Genomic DNA, 15,273 nt, shown 5'->3' with positions numbered 1-15,273 from the left:
AACTAGGGTCAGGAAATTTATCTGATCTTTGATCAGTCACTGATTTGTAGGGTAATTACCACCAAAACACACTTGCTATTTTTCCTCAATTTTTCTGCTTTCAGAGTTAGTATGAAAGTATACATTAGTGGAGTAGGAAATTGTGATCTTCTTGGCAATCAGTTTCATCACTGTCAGAAAAAAGTGGCTGTTTTAATTCCCTTAATTCTTGACTAAAAGGTTGGCAGTAATCTCTAGAGGAAGATTCTTTAGGTTAGTTGTTGTTCATATGTTTTAATTTTTGTTCTCCTAGTCCTATTTATAACATCTCTATAGTCAACATATTTTAACTTTTAAAGTATTTTCTGGAACTTTAGATTTTCAATAACCTTTTTTTTTTTTGTTAATTTTGCCTTCTCAATGGGAAATTGACCAACTGTGCTTGTAGCAAACCTTTAAAGATTAGTGGTATTCCTTTCAAATGTTTATTAATGTGAAACTTGAACCCTTCCAGAAAGATTGCGTTTTGGATATTATTCACTGAAAGGAAAACTATGTTGCCTTCCATGACCTCTTAAAAGTAAAAAGGAAAGTCTCCATATACATACGGCTTTTGTCAAGAACATAAGTTGTTTTTTTTCCCCCTTCCTTTAGGGTTCACTATCAGACTTTCTTAAGGCTAATGTGGTCTCTTGGAATGAATTGTGTCATATTGCAGAAACCATGGCTAGAGGATTGGCATATTTACATGAGGATATACCTGGCCTAAAAGATGGCCACAAACCCGCCATATCTCACAGGTAGAGCTAAATTTATATTATTTTACCCAATAATTCAGTATTTATTATTTAAACTTTCAATCCCCTGGGCAAAATTTATTTTTCCCCTAGTTACCTAATCATGCTATAGGAAGCATTGATTTTCACTTGTTTTTCAAATTAGCTTTGAGATTGGCCAGGAAGTATTTTGGATAATGTATATATTAACATCATTGTCAAAGGTTAATTATTGACTTATGTTTCAATTTGTCTCATTTCCGAAAACATAGTTAAGAAAAAGTGTATTTTCTTTGTCTCAAAGGAGAAATCTGTTTTACCTCAAAACATGATTTACTTCAAAGATGATTATAAATAGGTATAAGGGGATGTAATTAAGGAGAGATTTTGAGTATCTTTTTTGCTTGTGTTTTGAATGACCATGTGATCATTACCTAAGTTGAGGTGGAAGGAGGTATTATTTGAATAATTGGGTTTACTAAATTTTCTTTTTCAGTGAAGAAATAGTACTTGGACTCAACAATTGTCATATCCTTAAAAGGGAAACCGTTAGTTCCCTTAAACATGGGATTCAGTTTGCCATTGTGTATTTAACTTCCTTGAACATGGGGTCAATCTGTCATCTTATATTCAGTTTAAAGATGGATGTTTTAAATTACCTGATTCATTTAACAAATACTTAGTTGAGTGCCATCAGGTGGTGTCTTAGGTTGCTGGGAGGTATTACTTTTATTCCAATTCTAATGTAGATTCTGATTTTGAAAACCTTAAATGACTTCTACCTCAGAAGTAGCTTCCCTTCTCACCTTCCTACATAGTCTAACCCTGTCCTCCTGGATTTTTGCTCACCTCACCTAGTCCTATAGGGAACTAATCCTTTGGAACCCCCAAAGGTTATTATAAGTAGGGTCCCTAAAAATCGTTTGAGTCTAAAACTGATTTTTGTAGCATTTGTGGTTGTCTATCTATGCGTCCTTTGTCTCACACTTTGTGTCTGCACACATAAATTTACCATTGCTCATGGTACCGGTGTGTTTACTGGGGTATAGTAAGCCCTAGGATGAGCTAGTTGAGGCTAATGTGTAGAGGAAGACATCTGATTGCCTTAAAATGGTTACTCTTTTTGGAACACCAGGATCCAGCTGGAGCAGTGTATGTTTATGGTGAAAAATTTCTCTTATACATTTGTAGAGATGCTTTTGTACAGCCAAGTTGGTGAATGTAATAAGAACCATTAAAATAAGGGACGTTTTAAAATGTAGGCCTGTGTGTCATCCAATTCAGCTTTAACTGAAAATTCTTTCATTGTGGTTTTTAAATTTCAGTGTCAATGAGAGTTTCTAACTATAAACTCTGAAATATGCTTATTATCTTAAAACAACAACAATTTTATGATTGGTAGTTAGGAGTGACATAGATAACATGTAGGCTGGACAGTACTTTTGGAATGGCAGCTCTTTATAAAACTGCTTTATGGAGAGAATTCCTTCTTATTGTCCATGTAATGGATACGACTAGGTCACTGTACCCTTGTGCTTCAAGCTATCTGGAGACTTTACTTAAACTTTTTGTCCCTCTGCCCTTTTCTGTATTTCATACTTTGAAATAACTATTTTTTTTAAAAGCATACATAGTCTCTCTTCCTACTTACAGTCAAAAAATTTAAAAGATAACTTGTTTAAACTGAATTTGAATACTTTATCTTTCTATTTGCAAGGGACATCAAAAGTAAAAATGTGCTGTTGAAAAACAATCTGACAGCTTGCATTGCTGACTTTGGGTTGGCGTTAAAGTTTGAGGCTGGCAAGTCTGCAGGTGATACCCATGGACAGGTAAGGATAACTGTAAACTGTAAGAAAAAATAATCTTGTCCCATATTTTCTTAGATGGCATCTGGGATCAGTTGGTCTAAAATTATTGTGCTGGTTCTTAAATTGGTATGTATTATAAAAATGACTCTCGGGCTTCCCTGGTGGCACAGTGGTTGAGAGTCTGCCTGCTGATGCAGGGGACACGGGTTCGTGCCCCGGTCCGGGAAGATCCCACATGCCGCGGAGCGGCTGGGCCCGTGAGCCATGGCCGCTGAGCCTGCGCGGCCGGAGCCTGTGCTCCACAATGGGAGAGGCCACAACAGTGAGAGAGGCCCGCGTACTGCAGGGAAAAAAAAAAGACTCTCTTAAGAGTAATATGTTAAATTTGCTGAGGAAGATATTTTCATATGGTGATGAAGGACTGTTAGGACCTCAGGTGGTTTAGATCAAGCAATTCATAAAACAATTTAGATGTCATAGGATTCTATTTTTAAAACTAATCAAAGAAGAATCCAACACATTTTAATAAGCCTCATTCTTCTAGGGAGTTCTTAATATTAACTCACTAGTTTTAACTTGTTAATTCTTTCACTATCTTAAGAGGAATGGAAGAATAATCAGTCACTATTCATGTTATAATGTACTAAGATCTAGTGCCTGTTTTTCCAGACAGCAATGATAGTTTCTTGCTTCTTGGTCTCTATTGCTTCTTTAACTCTTTAATCAACTTTATAGCTTTTCTCTGAATTCTCTCCAGAGTTCAGAGGACTTCTAAGGCCCTGAGCAAGGAGTTTAATTTTACTAACCAAGGTCTGCACAGAGACTTCAGCAATGGGAGCCTTTAAGGAAGCCAAAGAGGAAAAGAACATTATCCATACATCTTATTCTCAGAAACTGAGGCTCTAGGAAAGGTGTTTTCAAACTAGTTTGACCTGAAAGGTGATATTTCCTTACAAAGCCAAATGATTTTGCACAATCATTACTTCATCTTTCAGATCAGGCAAATTATTTGATCATCTGATTCTCAGCTTTCTTTTTGCCCAGTGTGTCCTACTGACCTCCAAGAACATAGCACAACAAATTTTGACAACATTGACTAATGATTTAAGAATTTAGTCAGCAGTCATAGTTCTAGAAAAGTTGACAACATATGTATTTGGGAAGGAAGGCAGTTTTGCGGAGAATGTACTGAGATGGGAGATTGTGCAGGAAGCCTAGGACCAGGCTTCTGAGCTGATTGTCTGATTACCTTAAGACTAAATTTTGGGAAGAGTTTAATCCTTTGGTACCTTATAAACCTTCCCCCTTTTTAAGAAAAGAATTTGGGGATTCATTCATATCTTTTTTTTTCAAGTTTTTTTTAAATAGATCTTTATTGGAGTATAATTGCTTCACAATACTGTGTTAGTGTCTGTTGCACAACAAAGCGAATCAGCCATATGCATATGCATGTCCTCATACCCACTACCTCTTGAGCCTCCCTCCCATCCTCCCTGTCCCACCCCTCTAGGTCATCGCAAAGCACCGAACTAATCTCCCTTCATTCATGTCTTTTAATGCCCTCATGATTGGCTTACATGATGAGGGTAAAAATAACTAATAATACATAATAATTACATATATATATAAAATAATGAATAATACATCACTGATTCCTTGACTTTAGATTTCATGGACCAGAAAGTTTCAAAATGCTTGTTATTGCATATTTTATATATTGCAAAGAACACTGGGAAAAAAATGACATTTTTCTCTAATATCATCATCAATTTATAAGAGAGAGGACATTTTATACTAAAAAGGAAGATGTCATCATTTCATAAGAAAAGAAGTACTTTGGAAGGCATAACATTTATCTTCAGGAGAAAAGTAGATTTTGGGGAAAAGCTTACTTACAGTACAATTAAAATAGTTATTTAAAGTAGCAAAAAAGGCAAAGCTACCTTTTTACCCTTTCTTTAAAGTGTTCTCCTTATTAAATGAATTAAAAACTTCGGGTTTTTGAACTTCAGTGTCTTAGTGATCTATCCTTGTTTTTTCTTAAACATCTCTTTATATGTATATTTGCAGATAATTGCCCAACTTCTAGTCTATAGATCATAGTCACTTAACTTATGGAGCTTTTGGAAATACCAGTATCTGGGCCGCTCCCTAGACCTATTAAACTCAAGTGGATTAATCTAACCACCTATCTCACAGAAATTAAGTGTTCATATATGAATCTTGTCAAGCACCAACCAAAGTTAGCTGTGCTAGCTTAGTAACCGTAGTTACATTACTAAGAAATACCAGATTGTTAGGGACAGATATCAATAAAGAATTTAAGACAGAATTCATGAAGAAACAAATACATAGATTTTGTGGAAACAGAACTTTAAAAAGTTTATCCATCCTGTACTTGGCTAATTCATTTTATGTTTATTAGGGTTTTTTTTTTTCGTACAGAGAAAGAGAAACTCTCAAAAGGAGTATTTTTTTAAAAAAGATACATTTCAAACAATGTACAGTTAAAAAGTATACAGCCTTTTTTCTCTGTTCCATCCTCTCTCCACAAATAACCATTGTTCAGTTTCTTGTGATTACTTCCAGAAGGGGGAAAACGTCGAAGCCTAGACCAGCATAATGTCTGTTGATATATCTGTTAAGTGTATCCAGAAGGGATCTTAGTATATATACTGCTTTGTTCTTTGCTGTTTTCATCTTACAGTATTTTTGGAAATCTTTCCATATTTGTCCTTATAGATTTACCTCATGTTTTTTTTAAGAGCTGCATAGTACTCTTACTTATTTAAGCAGTCCCTACTGATGGTTGCATCCACTGTTTCCAGGGTCTTGGCTGTTGTATTACTTGAAATGGAATAAAATTCTGGTAGTCATAATTTAGTTATCTTACCTAATACTAGAGCACACTTGGTTTTGATTCTCTTTACAAAATCATAAAATGTTAGTTCACAAAGTTAGTAAGTGCTGCTTGCTTTCAACATCTTTTTCAGGTTGGTACCCGAAGGTATATGGCTCCAGAGGTATTAGAGGGTGCTATAAACTTCCAAAGGGATGCATTTTTGAGGATAGATATGTACGCCATGGGATTAGTCCTGTGGGAACTGGCTTCTCGCTGTACTGCTGCAGATGGTAAGGGAACATATATTTTTTTAAAAGACATATACATATATATGTATACCTGTACCTACTACACGTGTATGAAAAGGGTTGATTACTCTCAAAGGTAATATTTTAAAGTACAATTTTTTAAAAATAGACTCCAAGAGGTGGTAGCATAAAGAAAACTCAGGAGGCAGGGGATGGGGAGGGCAGGAGAGGAAAGGTACTGATATGTATTGATCCATTACCATTGCCAGATGTTTTGCTGGGCACTTTACATACCTTCAGCTTATTTCCTAAAACAACTTTGGAGGTAATTATCACCTCAGTTGTGAGGAATCTGATGCTCAAATTTTAAATAGAAATTAAATAGCTTGTCTGTTTTAGTTGCAGAGTGGTAAGTGGTGAAATCAAGATTTGAAACTCTGATCCAGATTCAGGGAGAGGGCTGCTACTTTGGTAAGATCACGAGGGTCCTGAGACACCTAAGAGTTAAAGTCAACTCTTGGGTGAGAGGAGGTGCACAGAGTCGGGGGATTTTGCCTCCCAGGATACTCAGGCTGGCTGTTCAGCCCTCCTGTGATGGATTGAATTACCATTCTATCCTCCATGACCCAGAACTGAGTGTGTGTTACAGCACAAGTTAGATTCTGCCTCCTTAAAGCTTTGTTAAGTCTGATCTGATGTAGACATTATTGTGAACATAAGTTACATTCCCTAGCACATCACCTTGGTTCTAAGGGATTCCTAGTCCTTGTTCTTGAAGTCCTTTTCAAGTCCTAAAAATATTTACATTGATTGACTCATTATAAACCTGCATATTATGTTCCTAGTGTGACAGAATTATAGCGTTGTAGGTATTCTGTCTTTAGTGCTCCTCAGAAGGTCTCTACCCTCTCCAATTATACTACTTTTTTGGATATGAGAATATAAGGCAAATTTCCTATTAAACTCCCAAACCAAGTAAATTAGTTTGATCTTTTAAAACTTTAATTTATAAAAGTTATAACCATCTTAACCTATGTTTATAAGAATATTTTCTGAGTACTGTAATAGTTTCTCAGTGTAGGACAGACTACCTCTGGTATATGAAACTTGATTTGGGATACTCTGCTTTTAAAGGGAATTTAGTGGAAAGTGCTCAGGAATGGACAGCCATTCATTCTTCCAAAATTGGCGTGGGAATGGATCCAGAACCTAAGAAAGGTTGAAGCAATTTGGATATAATTTTAGCTTAGAAGTCTATAGGAAGAAGAGTAAGCTGTTCAGTGTGTTTTGGCTCAAAGTGGAAGAAAAAATGCATTTATTGCGTGCATTTATGGAGGCACAAGTAGGTTAGATGGCAGATGTTACAGGAAAATATATTTCTTCAGAATTTCATTAACATGAACTCTCCAAAGCAAGCCAATTGGATGTAGTGTTATAGGGGATACACAAGTAATATACAGTTTAGTTAAGGTGATAAAATGTATCCTGGACAGTTAACTCCAGAGTAAGGTAAGTATGAATTGTCTACATAGGCAAATGTTTTTGGATGAATGTTAATACCTGAGAAATGTTAAGGGAGTGTTATGGGAGCTTAGAGGTGTGAGGACTTGCTTTGTTGGTGGGGAGGAGAGGTTATCAGGGAAGTTTTTATGGAAAAAGAATAGGATAAGGATAGATGCTTACATTTCTTAAATGCCTTGCATGTGCTATGAAATACTCAATTTCAGAGTCAGGCATTTCTGATTCAAGTCAGAAATTGAAGCAGAGGGGACAGTATGAACACTGCTAACGTAAGTGCTTTTCAATTTTTTAGATGGCTAATTGTTGATGGTTCAGTTCAGTGATTCTCAAACTTTAACGTGCAAACCAAACTCCTGGGAATCTTGTTAAAATTCAGATTTTGACTCGGTAGTTCTGAGGTGGGGCCTGATATTTACATTTCTTACAAAAGCTACCCCATCAGTGCCAGTGCTGGACCTGTGGACCACACTTTGAGTAGCAAGGGTTAAATAGACACCTTAGAATGTCAGTACTCTAAGTGATTGGAAATGCTTCAGCAGAGACTGACTATCCAGCCATCAAGGATTCTTATATTTAGACAGGGTTGAGTTAGATGGCCTCCTTCTTGATCAGCTGTTTATAACTTATATTCTACGCAGGAGTATTTGGTGTGTTTTGAGAACTTATACAAGGTTTATGTCTATATACAGACACATCTGGTCACTGAAATTGCTCATTAGCGATCAATTTCTGTCAACGGGAGACAGTTTAGTGATTGAAAGCACAGACTTTAGAGTCACTGAGGTGGATTCAAATTCCAACTCTATCACTTAACAGCTGTATGCCCTTGTGCAGATGATGGAACTTTTTCTTGAGCTTTTTATCTGTAAAATAGGGTAATGCCACCTTCACTCTGTGAAGATAAAATGGAAGTAAATAATATAAAGTTCCTGGTTAGCATAAGTGCTCATCAGTTATTAGTTATTACAAACTCCTAACTGAATTTCCATATTTGCATAGGCCTAAGAAAAAGAACATGTAGAATAAATCTTGCTTGTCTGTGAAGGCACATTCTGATTCGTTGAGGACCCTTTTTGTAGAGTACATTTGTGATTTTTAAAAAAACAATATCTGGCAGCTCCTGTGAGGGCAGAGGTGTGATTCTGGGGTACGTAATTCCTCATGTGGAATGTGTAGGGGGTTTGGGCATGTCAGAATAAAAATGGTTATAGCAGACCGAACCCAAAATCTTCAGAGATGAAAGCACTACTATTTACAGTCTGATCTGAATTGCAAGAGTGGGTACCTTAAAGAGCTATTATGTCCTTAATATGCAGAGATCCATGGGTCCCTATGTGCTATATACAAACAGAGATAGGCATTCCTTATACAACAGGTAATAAAGCTCCTTTCACAGTCCTTAGCAGAGTTACATGCCAAATTACAGACTTTCTGATTTCCTCTAAAGTTTGCGTCACACTGCGGTATAAGTACAGTTGAGGGTTTGTTTCTCTCCCGTCACTATAGCATATGACAGTTGGGAAAAGGTGATTCAGAGTGTGTTTTAGAAAGCTTGTTCCAGTTTGGAAGTTAGGAAGATTTGAATTACAATGATTTTTCCCCTTTTTTTACATTTCAGGACCTGTAGATGAATACATGTTGCCATTTGAGGAGGAAATTGGCCAGCATCCCTCTCTTGAAGACATGCAGGAAGTTGTTGTGCATAAAAAAAAGAGGCCTGTTCTAAGAGATTATTGGCAGAAACATGCTGTAAGTTATATAGTTAGCTTTGCACTTGAATTTCCAATAAAAAATGTTTTTCAGAGGAATGATTGATATCTCTGCACATTTCTCTTTTTTTCTGAGGTGGTGGTCTTCATACAGGATATTCTGAACTAGAGTTCTAGAAACAACAGAATTAAGGCTATGTTCACTGGTGAGGAAGATGGTGAGGTCAGAGCCTTGGGGCACTCAGCTCTGTGGTCTTTCTTGTGCAGATGAGTGTGCCCCCCGTTTGGAGATCTTCCCGGGGGAGGAGTACTTGGCTCTGAGCCTGCGGATAGTCGGGTAGGCTTGCTGATCACCACCTTCCCAGGTCATTTAAGAAAGTGAAGCGCCCAGTTTTCTCCTCTCCATGACAGTTTTTGCATTTTGATTTGGGACTGGATGATTTTCAAGTTCTTAAGAACTTAAGAGACTAGGTAGGTGAAGGGTGGAACAAAACTGCCCTGGTTATTTTGGTCTAGATATAACTAGAAACATGGATAAAGCCAGGTAGAAAATCCTTAAGGTTGGCTTTTGAACCTTTTTTCCTACTTCAACTGCAAGGTAGAAATGCTGATATCAAGAAAACAATAAAAATTGGTAAACTTCTTAAAGCCTCGGTTTTGAATACAATTCAGAGGTTAGCATTTAAATTACCTGGTTTATGAACAATGGTCAGGGATTTCTGGAATTAAAGAAACGGTGCTCTGTGAAGACCTAGATGGGTAGGATTGGGTCAGGGGGAGGGAGGTCCAAGAGGGAGGGGATATATGTATACATATTGGCTGATTCACTTCACTGTGCAGCAGAAACTAACATGACATTGTAAAGCAGTTATACTCGAAAAAAAAAATCACCTGCTGTGATAGTCCCAATGCTCAGAAAAAAACATTGATTTCTCTCAGTGCTTTTCTCCATGTGTCTGCATATAATAGATACTCAAAAGTGAATGCTGACAAATATCAAACTTGGCTAATCTTGAAACTTTCTTCGACCCACAAAAATAGCAATTTTTTTGTGAGAGTTTTAGTCTGTTTCCTAACAGAAAACAAAAACTGATGTGGTGTTTGAATGTGTTTTTCCTTTTTAGGGAATGGCAATGCTCTGTGAAACGATAGAAGAATGTTGGGATCATGATGCAGAAGCCAGGTTATCAGCTGGATGTGTAGGTGAAAGAATTACTCAGATGCAAAGACTAACAAATATCATTACCACAGAGGACATTGTAACAGTGGTCACGATGGTGACAAATGTTGACTTTCCTCCCAAAGAATCTAGTCTATGATGGTTGCACCATGTGTACACACTGAGAAACAGGACTCTGAACTGGAGCTGCTAACGAAACTGCTTACAGTTTATTTTCCGTGTGAAATGAGTAAGATGTCTCCTGGACATCTCAGAAAGAAGACCCTCGTTTCAAAAGGTGGCTCTGGGAGACTTAATGGCATTGCCTGTAGCAGAGACATGAAGGACATGAGACTAAGAGAAAAGTTGCAAACTCTAAAAAGAAACTTTTGAAGAAGTGTACATGAAGAATGTGGCCCTCTCCAAATCAAGGATCTTTTTGGACCTGGCTAATCAAGTGTTTGAAAACTGACATCAGATTTCTTAATGTCTGTCCGAAGACACTAATTCCTTAAATGAACTACTGCTATTTTTTTTTAAATCAAAAACTTTTCATTTCAGATTTTAAAAAGGGTAACTTGTTTTTATTGCATTTGCTGTTGTGTTTCTATAAATGACTATTGTAATGCCAATATGACACAGCTTGTGAATGTTTAGTGTGCTGCTGTTCTGTGTACATAAACAAAGTCATCTAAGTGGGGTACAGTAAAGAGGCTTCCAAGCATTACTTTAACCTCCCTCAACAAGGTATACCTCAGTTCCACGGTTGCTAAATTATAAAATTGAAAACACTAACAAAATTTGAATAATAAATTGACCCGTTTTGTAACAAGGTATTACAAATTCACTGTGTTATTTAAGAAAAAAGGTAAGCTATGCTTAGTGCCAACAGTAAGTGGCCATTCGTAAAGCAGTGTTTTAGCTTTTCTTGTGCTAGCTTGTGATTTAAGGAAAAAAAAGTGCTGTTTTTTGAAATGAAAAAATGGTGTCTTTCCCCTTTCTCCCATATTTTAAAGCTTCATCTTATATCCAGTTCCCAAAATGTTGCATACTTACCTACGTATTTTTCTAGGTGTGCTGTGCTTGGGGACTATTTGAAAATTTAAAGCATGATTTAAATTTTTTAAAGTGAGCTGTAACACTGGAAAGCTCTTCATTTTTATTCTTTTAAAATAGATTTTTTTTTCCTATTTATATATGTAAAATTGTAGTGTATTTCTTTTCACCAAACAGTGTGTGGGACATTCTTTATCACTGTTTTAGGATCACCTCAGGAAGTGTCATTACCCAGAATTCCTCACTCTCTGCTTCGAGACTTGTAACTTTATCACTATATTTCTGCTTGGTGCCATCTTGTCAGAGTAATATTTGATGTCTGTGATATGTCAAGAATTATCCTAGGATAGAGATTTAAATTTTTAAGCACAGATTTCAGATGTTACTGCTTTAAAACAAATCAGGGATAACAAGTTAAACTTATAACTTAAAATATGCAATGACATTTAGAGGTAACCAATGTTGATATAGGTAACATAGCTTAGCCTCCTCCCACGAATTGCTTTTACAACTAACCCTGATATTAGTTTAGGATAGTTCATGCCTTATCTTTGATAAGAAAATGGAATTGACGGTAGGTAGGTGCCAAAGTGCTTTTCAAAACAATATTACATTAGAATATAATTGGATTCTTTCTCAAATTTATAGGCCAAAGTAAAACATTAATTTCCTGAATTTCTGGATTACTGATGACCAACAAATAGCCAGTATTATGCTATGTACTTTTGTCAGGTCATTTTAAAATCCATACATTAATTTTATAAAAGAATTTTTTACGTGTCACTATCAGGAGCTCACTGTGAATGTGTTATCTTCAAATGGCTATTTAACCACACAGTACACTACATTTTACATAAAACATGCACTTAATCTCTGGGAATAATAAATTATATTATTTATAAATAATACATAGGTCAACAAGACTCCTTTAAGCAGGGAGGGAAAGAAGAATAACAGCATTGTTGTCTGTGTGCCACACACCATACAGAACTTTGTGCTCTTGGTCACATAATGTACCCAAGGCTTTGTTGTATTTCTAAGAATTCCCATTTCAATGTTGAGTTCACCTTTATTTCAAAAAGTACTTGGCTTCTCAATTTCTTGGTCTGGTTTTGCTTCCACTTGGAAACTAATTAAGAAGGGAAAATGAGAATGTTCATACATGAAAATTGTTAATCTCCTGAAGACTAATTTCTACCTGTTGTGAACAATCCTGTTTTTAAAAGTTAAAAAAAAAAAATCAAATCAAAAGAAAACAAAAGGGAATATTATGATGAATGTTTGGCTTATGTGAATCTTAGAGATAAACTTTATAAGACCACTTATTCACAAAATAAAGTTTTCTCTTCATGTTAGAAAAAATTTTTAGAAATCCTGGGTATTGTACTTAAAACTCTAGCTAACCAATTTTAAAACCTGTATCCTTTTGAGAATTACATTGACAGAAAAATACTTTTTATAAGCAGTAAAATAAGAATGTTCCAGTGACTACCTGTCCTGATACCTAGTCTTGTTAAAACTTTCTTTTGCAGGGCATTTTCATGTTTGGTTTACAGTCAGTGTAAGTGGGCAAGTTAATAAAAACTTTGAGCTTAGGGATACTGAAAAAAAGAAAGATCAAAAAGAGAAAAATGATTTGTTTTGGGGTACACTAAGACCCCAGTAATTTTTTCCTCATGTGTATGGTGCTCCTTATGATTCGTCTTGTATTTTGCCTTTATGACACCCATCAGAACTGCTGCTCTAACTTATACTCTCTACCTTGCCCAGATCTCCGTGTAAGGAATGCTTTATGATCAACTGCCATAGGACTGATGGATTAACCAGTGTTTGGCTTTATTCGAAGTTTATGCCCTGCACAGCTCTTGTATGTATTTTAGATGCTAGGAAGTTTTTAGCATGTGATGTGTGATTCTTGTTTGAATGTTTATTACAGGTACCTTGTGAATTCCAGAACAGAGACTGTGCCTCACAATTGTTGGTCCCATGAACTTGCACTATCCTTCATGGTGATGTTTCGAAAATACAATCAGGAAAAAAAAAAGTTTATAACTTAAAAATGAGTCATATATCATGAAACTAAAAAGAATCTGTTCTTCCCCCTTTCCTCACTCCTAGGTAACAGCTACATTTAAGTAAAATGCAGGTGGTAGGGGAAAAATCCTGGCCAGATGATAGTTTAGTGGAATAAACTGATTACTGTTTTAAAAAAATGCTTCACCACGGATATTTTCCAGTTTCTCTTTTTTACCTTTTTAAAATACTACTTTTTAGGAACATTTGGTATAATGTGCATAAAATTATTTACTGATTTATGGGCAAAATGATACAAGTAGCATCTTGATTGAACATCATTTACCTCAGATATTCAACCAGCAGTACATTTTTTAATGCAGTCTCAACCCATATCCTATTTGTTACCTCTCAAAATATTGGTAAACAGTTATTTTAGCTTTACTCTGTATTTCTTGTCAGTGTTTTGGGCACAGGTTGTTGTACTACTGTCAAATTGTACTTGCTATTTTTTCTGCAAGTATTTAACAAAAAGTTAAAAAAGAAAAAAAAAAGTCCCATAAAACCCCACCTTGGGTAAGTGATTGTTAAATATTGTACAAATAAAATGTATGCTATCCCCATTCCATTCCCAAGTTAAATAAAAAAATAAATATGGTGTGATTTGCATATGAAGTTTTTCTTTAGTTATACATTCTTAAAGAGGGGAACAGTAGCTTTATAATTTACAGTGAGGCTTACACCTTGAGATTTGCAAGAATGGGGATAGGTGAGAGGGAGGTTTGTCAGTTGTGGCATTTCCCTCCTTTGTTGTGTAAACAGATTGTATTCCCACTAAACTACATATGTTGGTCCTGGCAATTTTAAGAGAGGCTAAATGGTCTTAGTTACCTTGTCTTTTCATACGGAGATTTAAAAAAAGTGGCTTAGGTAATAGACATCAAAGACATAAACTACTCTTCCCAACTGTAGCTAGTTTACCAGTTGAACAGAAGAATTCTGGTATTTTCACTTAGGGTAATCGGTGAGAGAGATCACCAAGGAAGCTAGCATTCATTTACATTTTTAGTGTTGCAAATTCTTTTGTTTATCCTGTGACTTTCGAAGAAAGGGGGGGTGGAAGAGCCCTACCTTGTCACACTGAGCGTCACAGTTCACACCCATGGATTCTCAATTTTTGGGGGGTAAAGGTGAAGGAAAGGGCAACACTTAGGTTATGGTGGTTTGAAAGAACCTGCGTTGTCTTCTAAAACCAAATGAAAATGCAAACCATGGTGGAATCTGCAAGGAATCTCTACAGAAAGACCGAAACTGTTTCCACAGCGTTGTTCTGCAAAACAGATTCTTCAGACAGTTAATAGTATATAATCAACACATATAGCATTATGATGTGGTAAGTTTGGACCAACAGCTCTTATCTCCTCAGATCCATTCACATGCATGTCCACAAAATTGGAAAGACTTTTTTTCTTAATAAGATCCTGTTTTTGGTAGGGCACCTGGAGAGAATCACATGAGTGAAAACTGCACTGATGGCGCTAACATTCCTCCTCACCTGGTTTTCAGTCTTTTGATTGCGCTGTTAACAGGCTACATTCCTCCTCTAGTAAATGAAAATATCTTTAAGCCGTATTTGTTTACATTATTCTCGAAAGCTTTTTACTAGGGCTTTTTCAGATTTGGTTTTTATTTTATTCATGATGGTTTAAGCAATTTAAGAGATGAAGTTAGTTTAAAAAATTTTAAGTATATTTAGCTTCTCTGTATTAGGGAATGTGGAAAGGGGTACATCAACATTCCTCTGAAAAAAATGCCCTTGAAATGTAGGCACGTGCTTCATTTGTATGACTTCTGCTAACCTACTTTTTCTAGTGTGTTTCATAGCTCTTTCACTGATATTGATGGATTTTCTGTAAGGCAGGTGAGGGCTCTCAAACTTCTAGTGGCATCTTAAGCTGATAAAAATTTGCAATCTTCAAGCCAGTTCTTTGGGTGCTTTTATGGTCAGTACCTTTAAGCAGAGGGTACTTCTCTAAACAGTTGAGAAGAATTTTTAAAGGGACAATCTTAGGTCAAGTGCAAAATCCTTGCTTCTGGTAATAGTGATGCCACCATGGGAAGTATTTTTTCAAAATATCTCCTAAAAATCTGTAGACTAT

The 15,273-nt window shown here is 36.1% G+C and overlaps 1 protein-coding gene across 2 annotated transcripts in view; it reads left to right on the top strand.

The window, feature by feature from the left end:
* Positions 1–13,777, top strand: part of ACVR2A (activin A receptor type 2A) — an 86,172-nt gene extending 72,395 nt beyond the window's left edge. For both annotated transcript variants that reach the window (XM_067742016.1, XM_067742017.1), the window contains exons 7-11: positions 634–779; positions 2,473–2,587; positions 5,560–5,698; positions 8,796–8,926; positions 10,011–13,777. In XM_067742016.1, coding sequence (XP_067598117.1) covers positions 634–779; positions 2,473–2,587; positions 5,560–5,698; positions 8,796–8,926; positions 10,011–10,205 — 726 coding nt within the window. In that variant the 3' untranslated portion in view covers positions 10,206–13,777. The remainder of the gene's footprint in view (positions 1–633; positions 780–2,472; positions 2,588–5,559; positions 5,699–8,795; positions 8,927–10,010) is intronic.
* Positions 13,778–15,273: the final 1,496 nt, after the last annotated feature.

Source organism: Pseudorca crassidens, chromosome 6 (genome assembly GCF_039906515.1).
Source record: "Pseudorca crassidens isolate mPseCra1 chromosome 6, mPseCra1.hap1, whole genome shotgun sequence".
Classification (NCBI taxonomy): Eukaryota; Metazoa; Chordata; class Mammalia; order Artiodactyla; family Delphinidae; genus Pseudorca; species Pseudorca crassidens.
The sequence above is the reverse complement of the archived record's forward strand: the minus strand, read 5'-3'. Positions and strand labels throughout refer to the sequence as shown.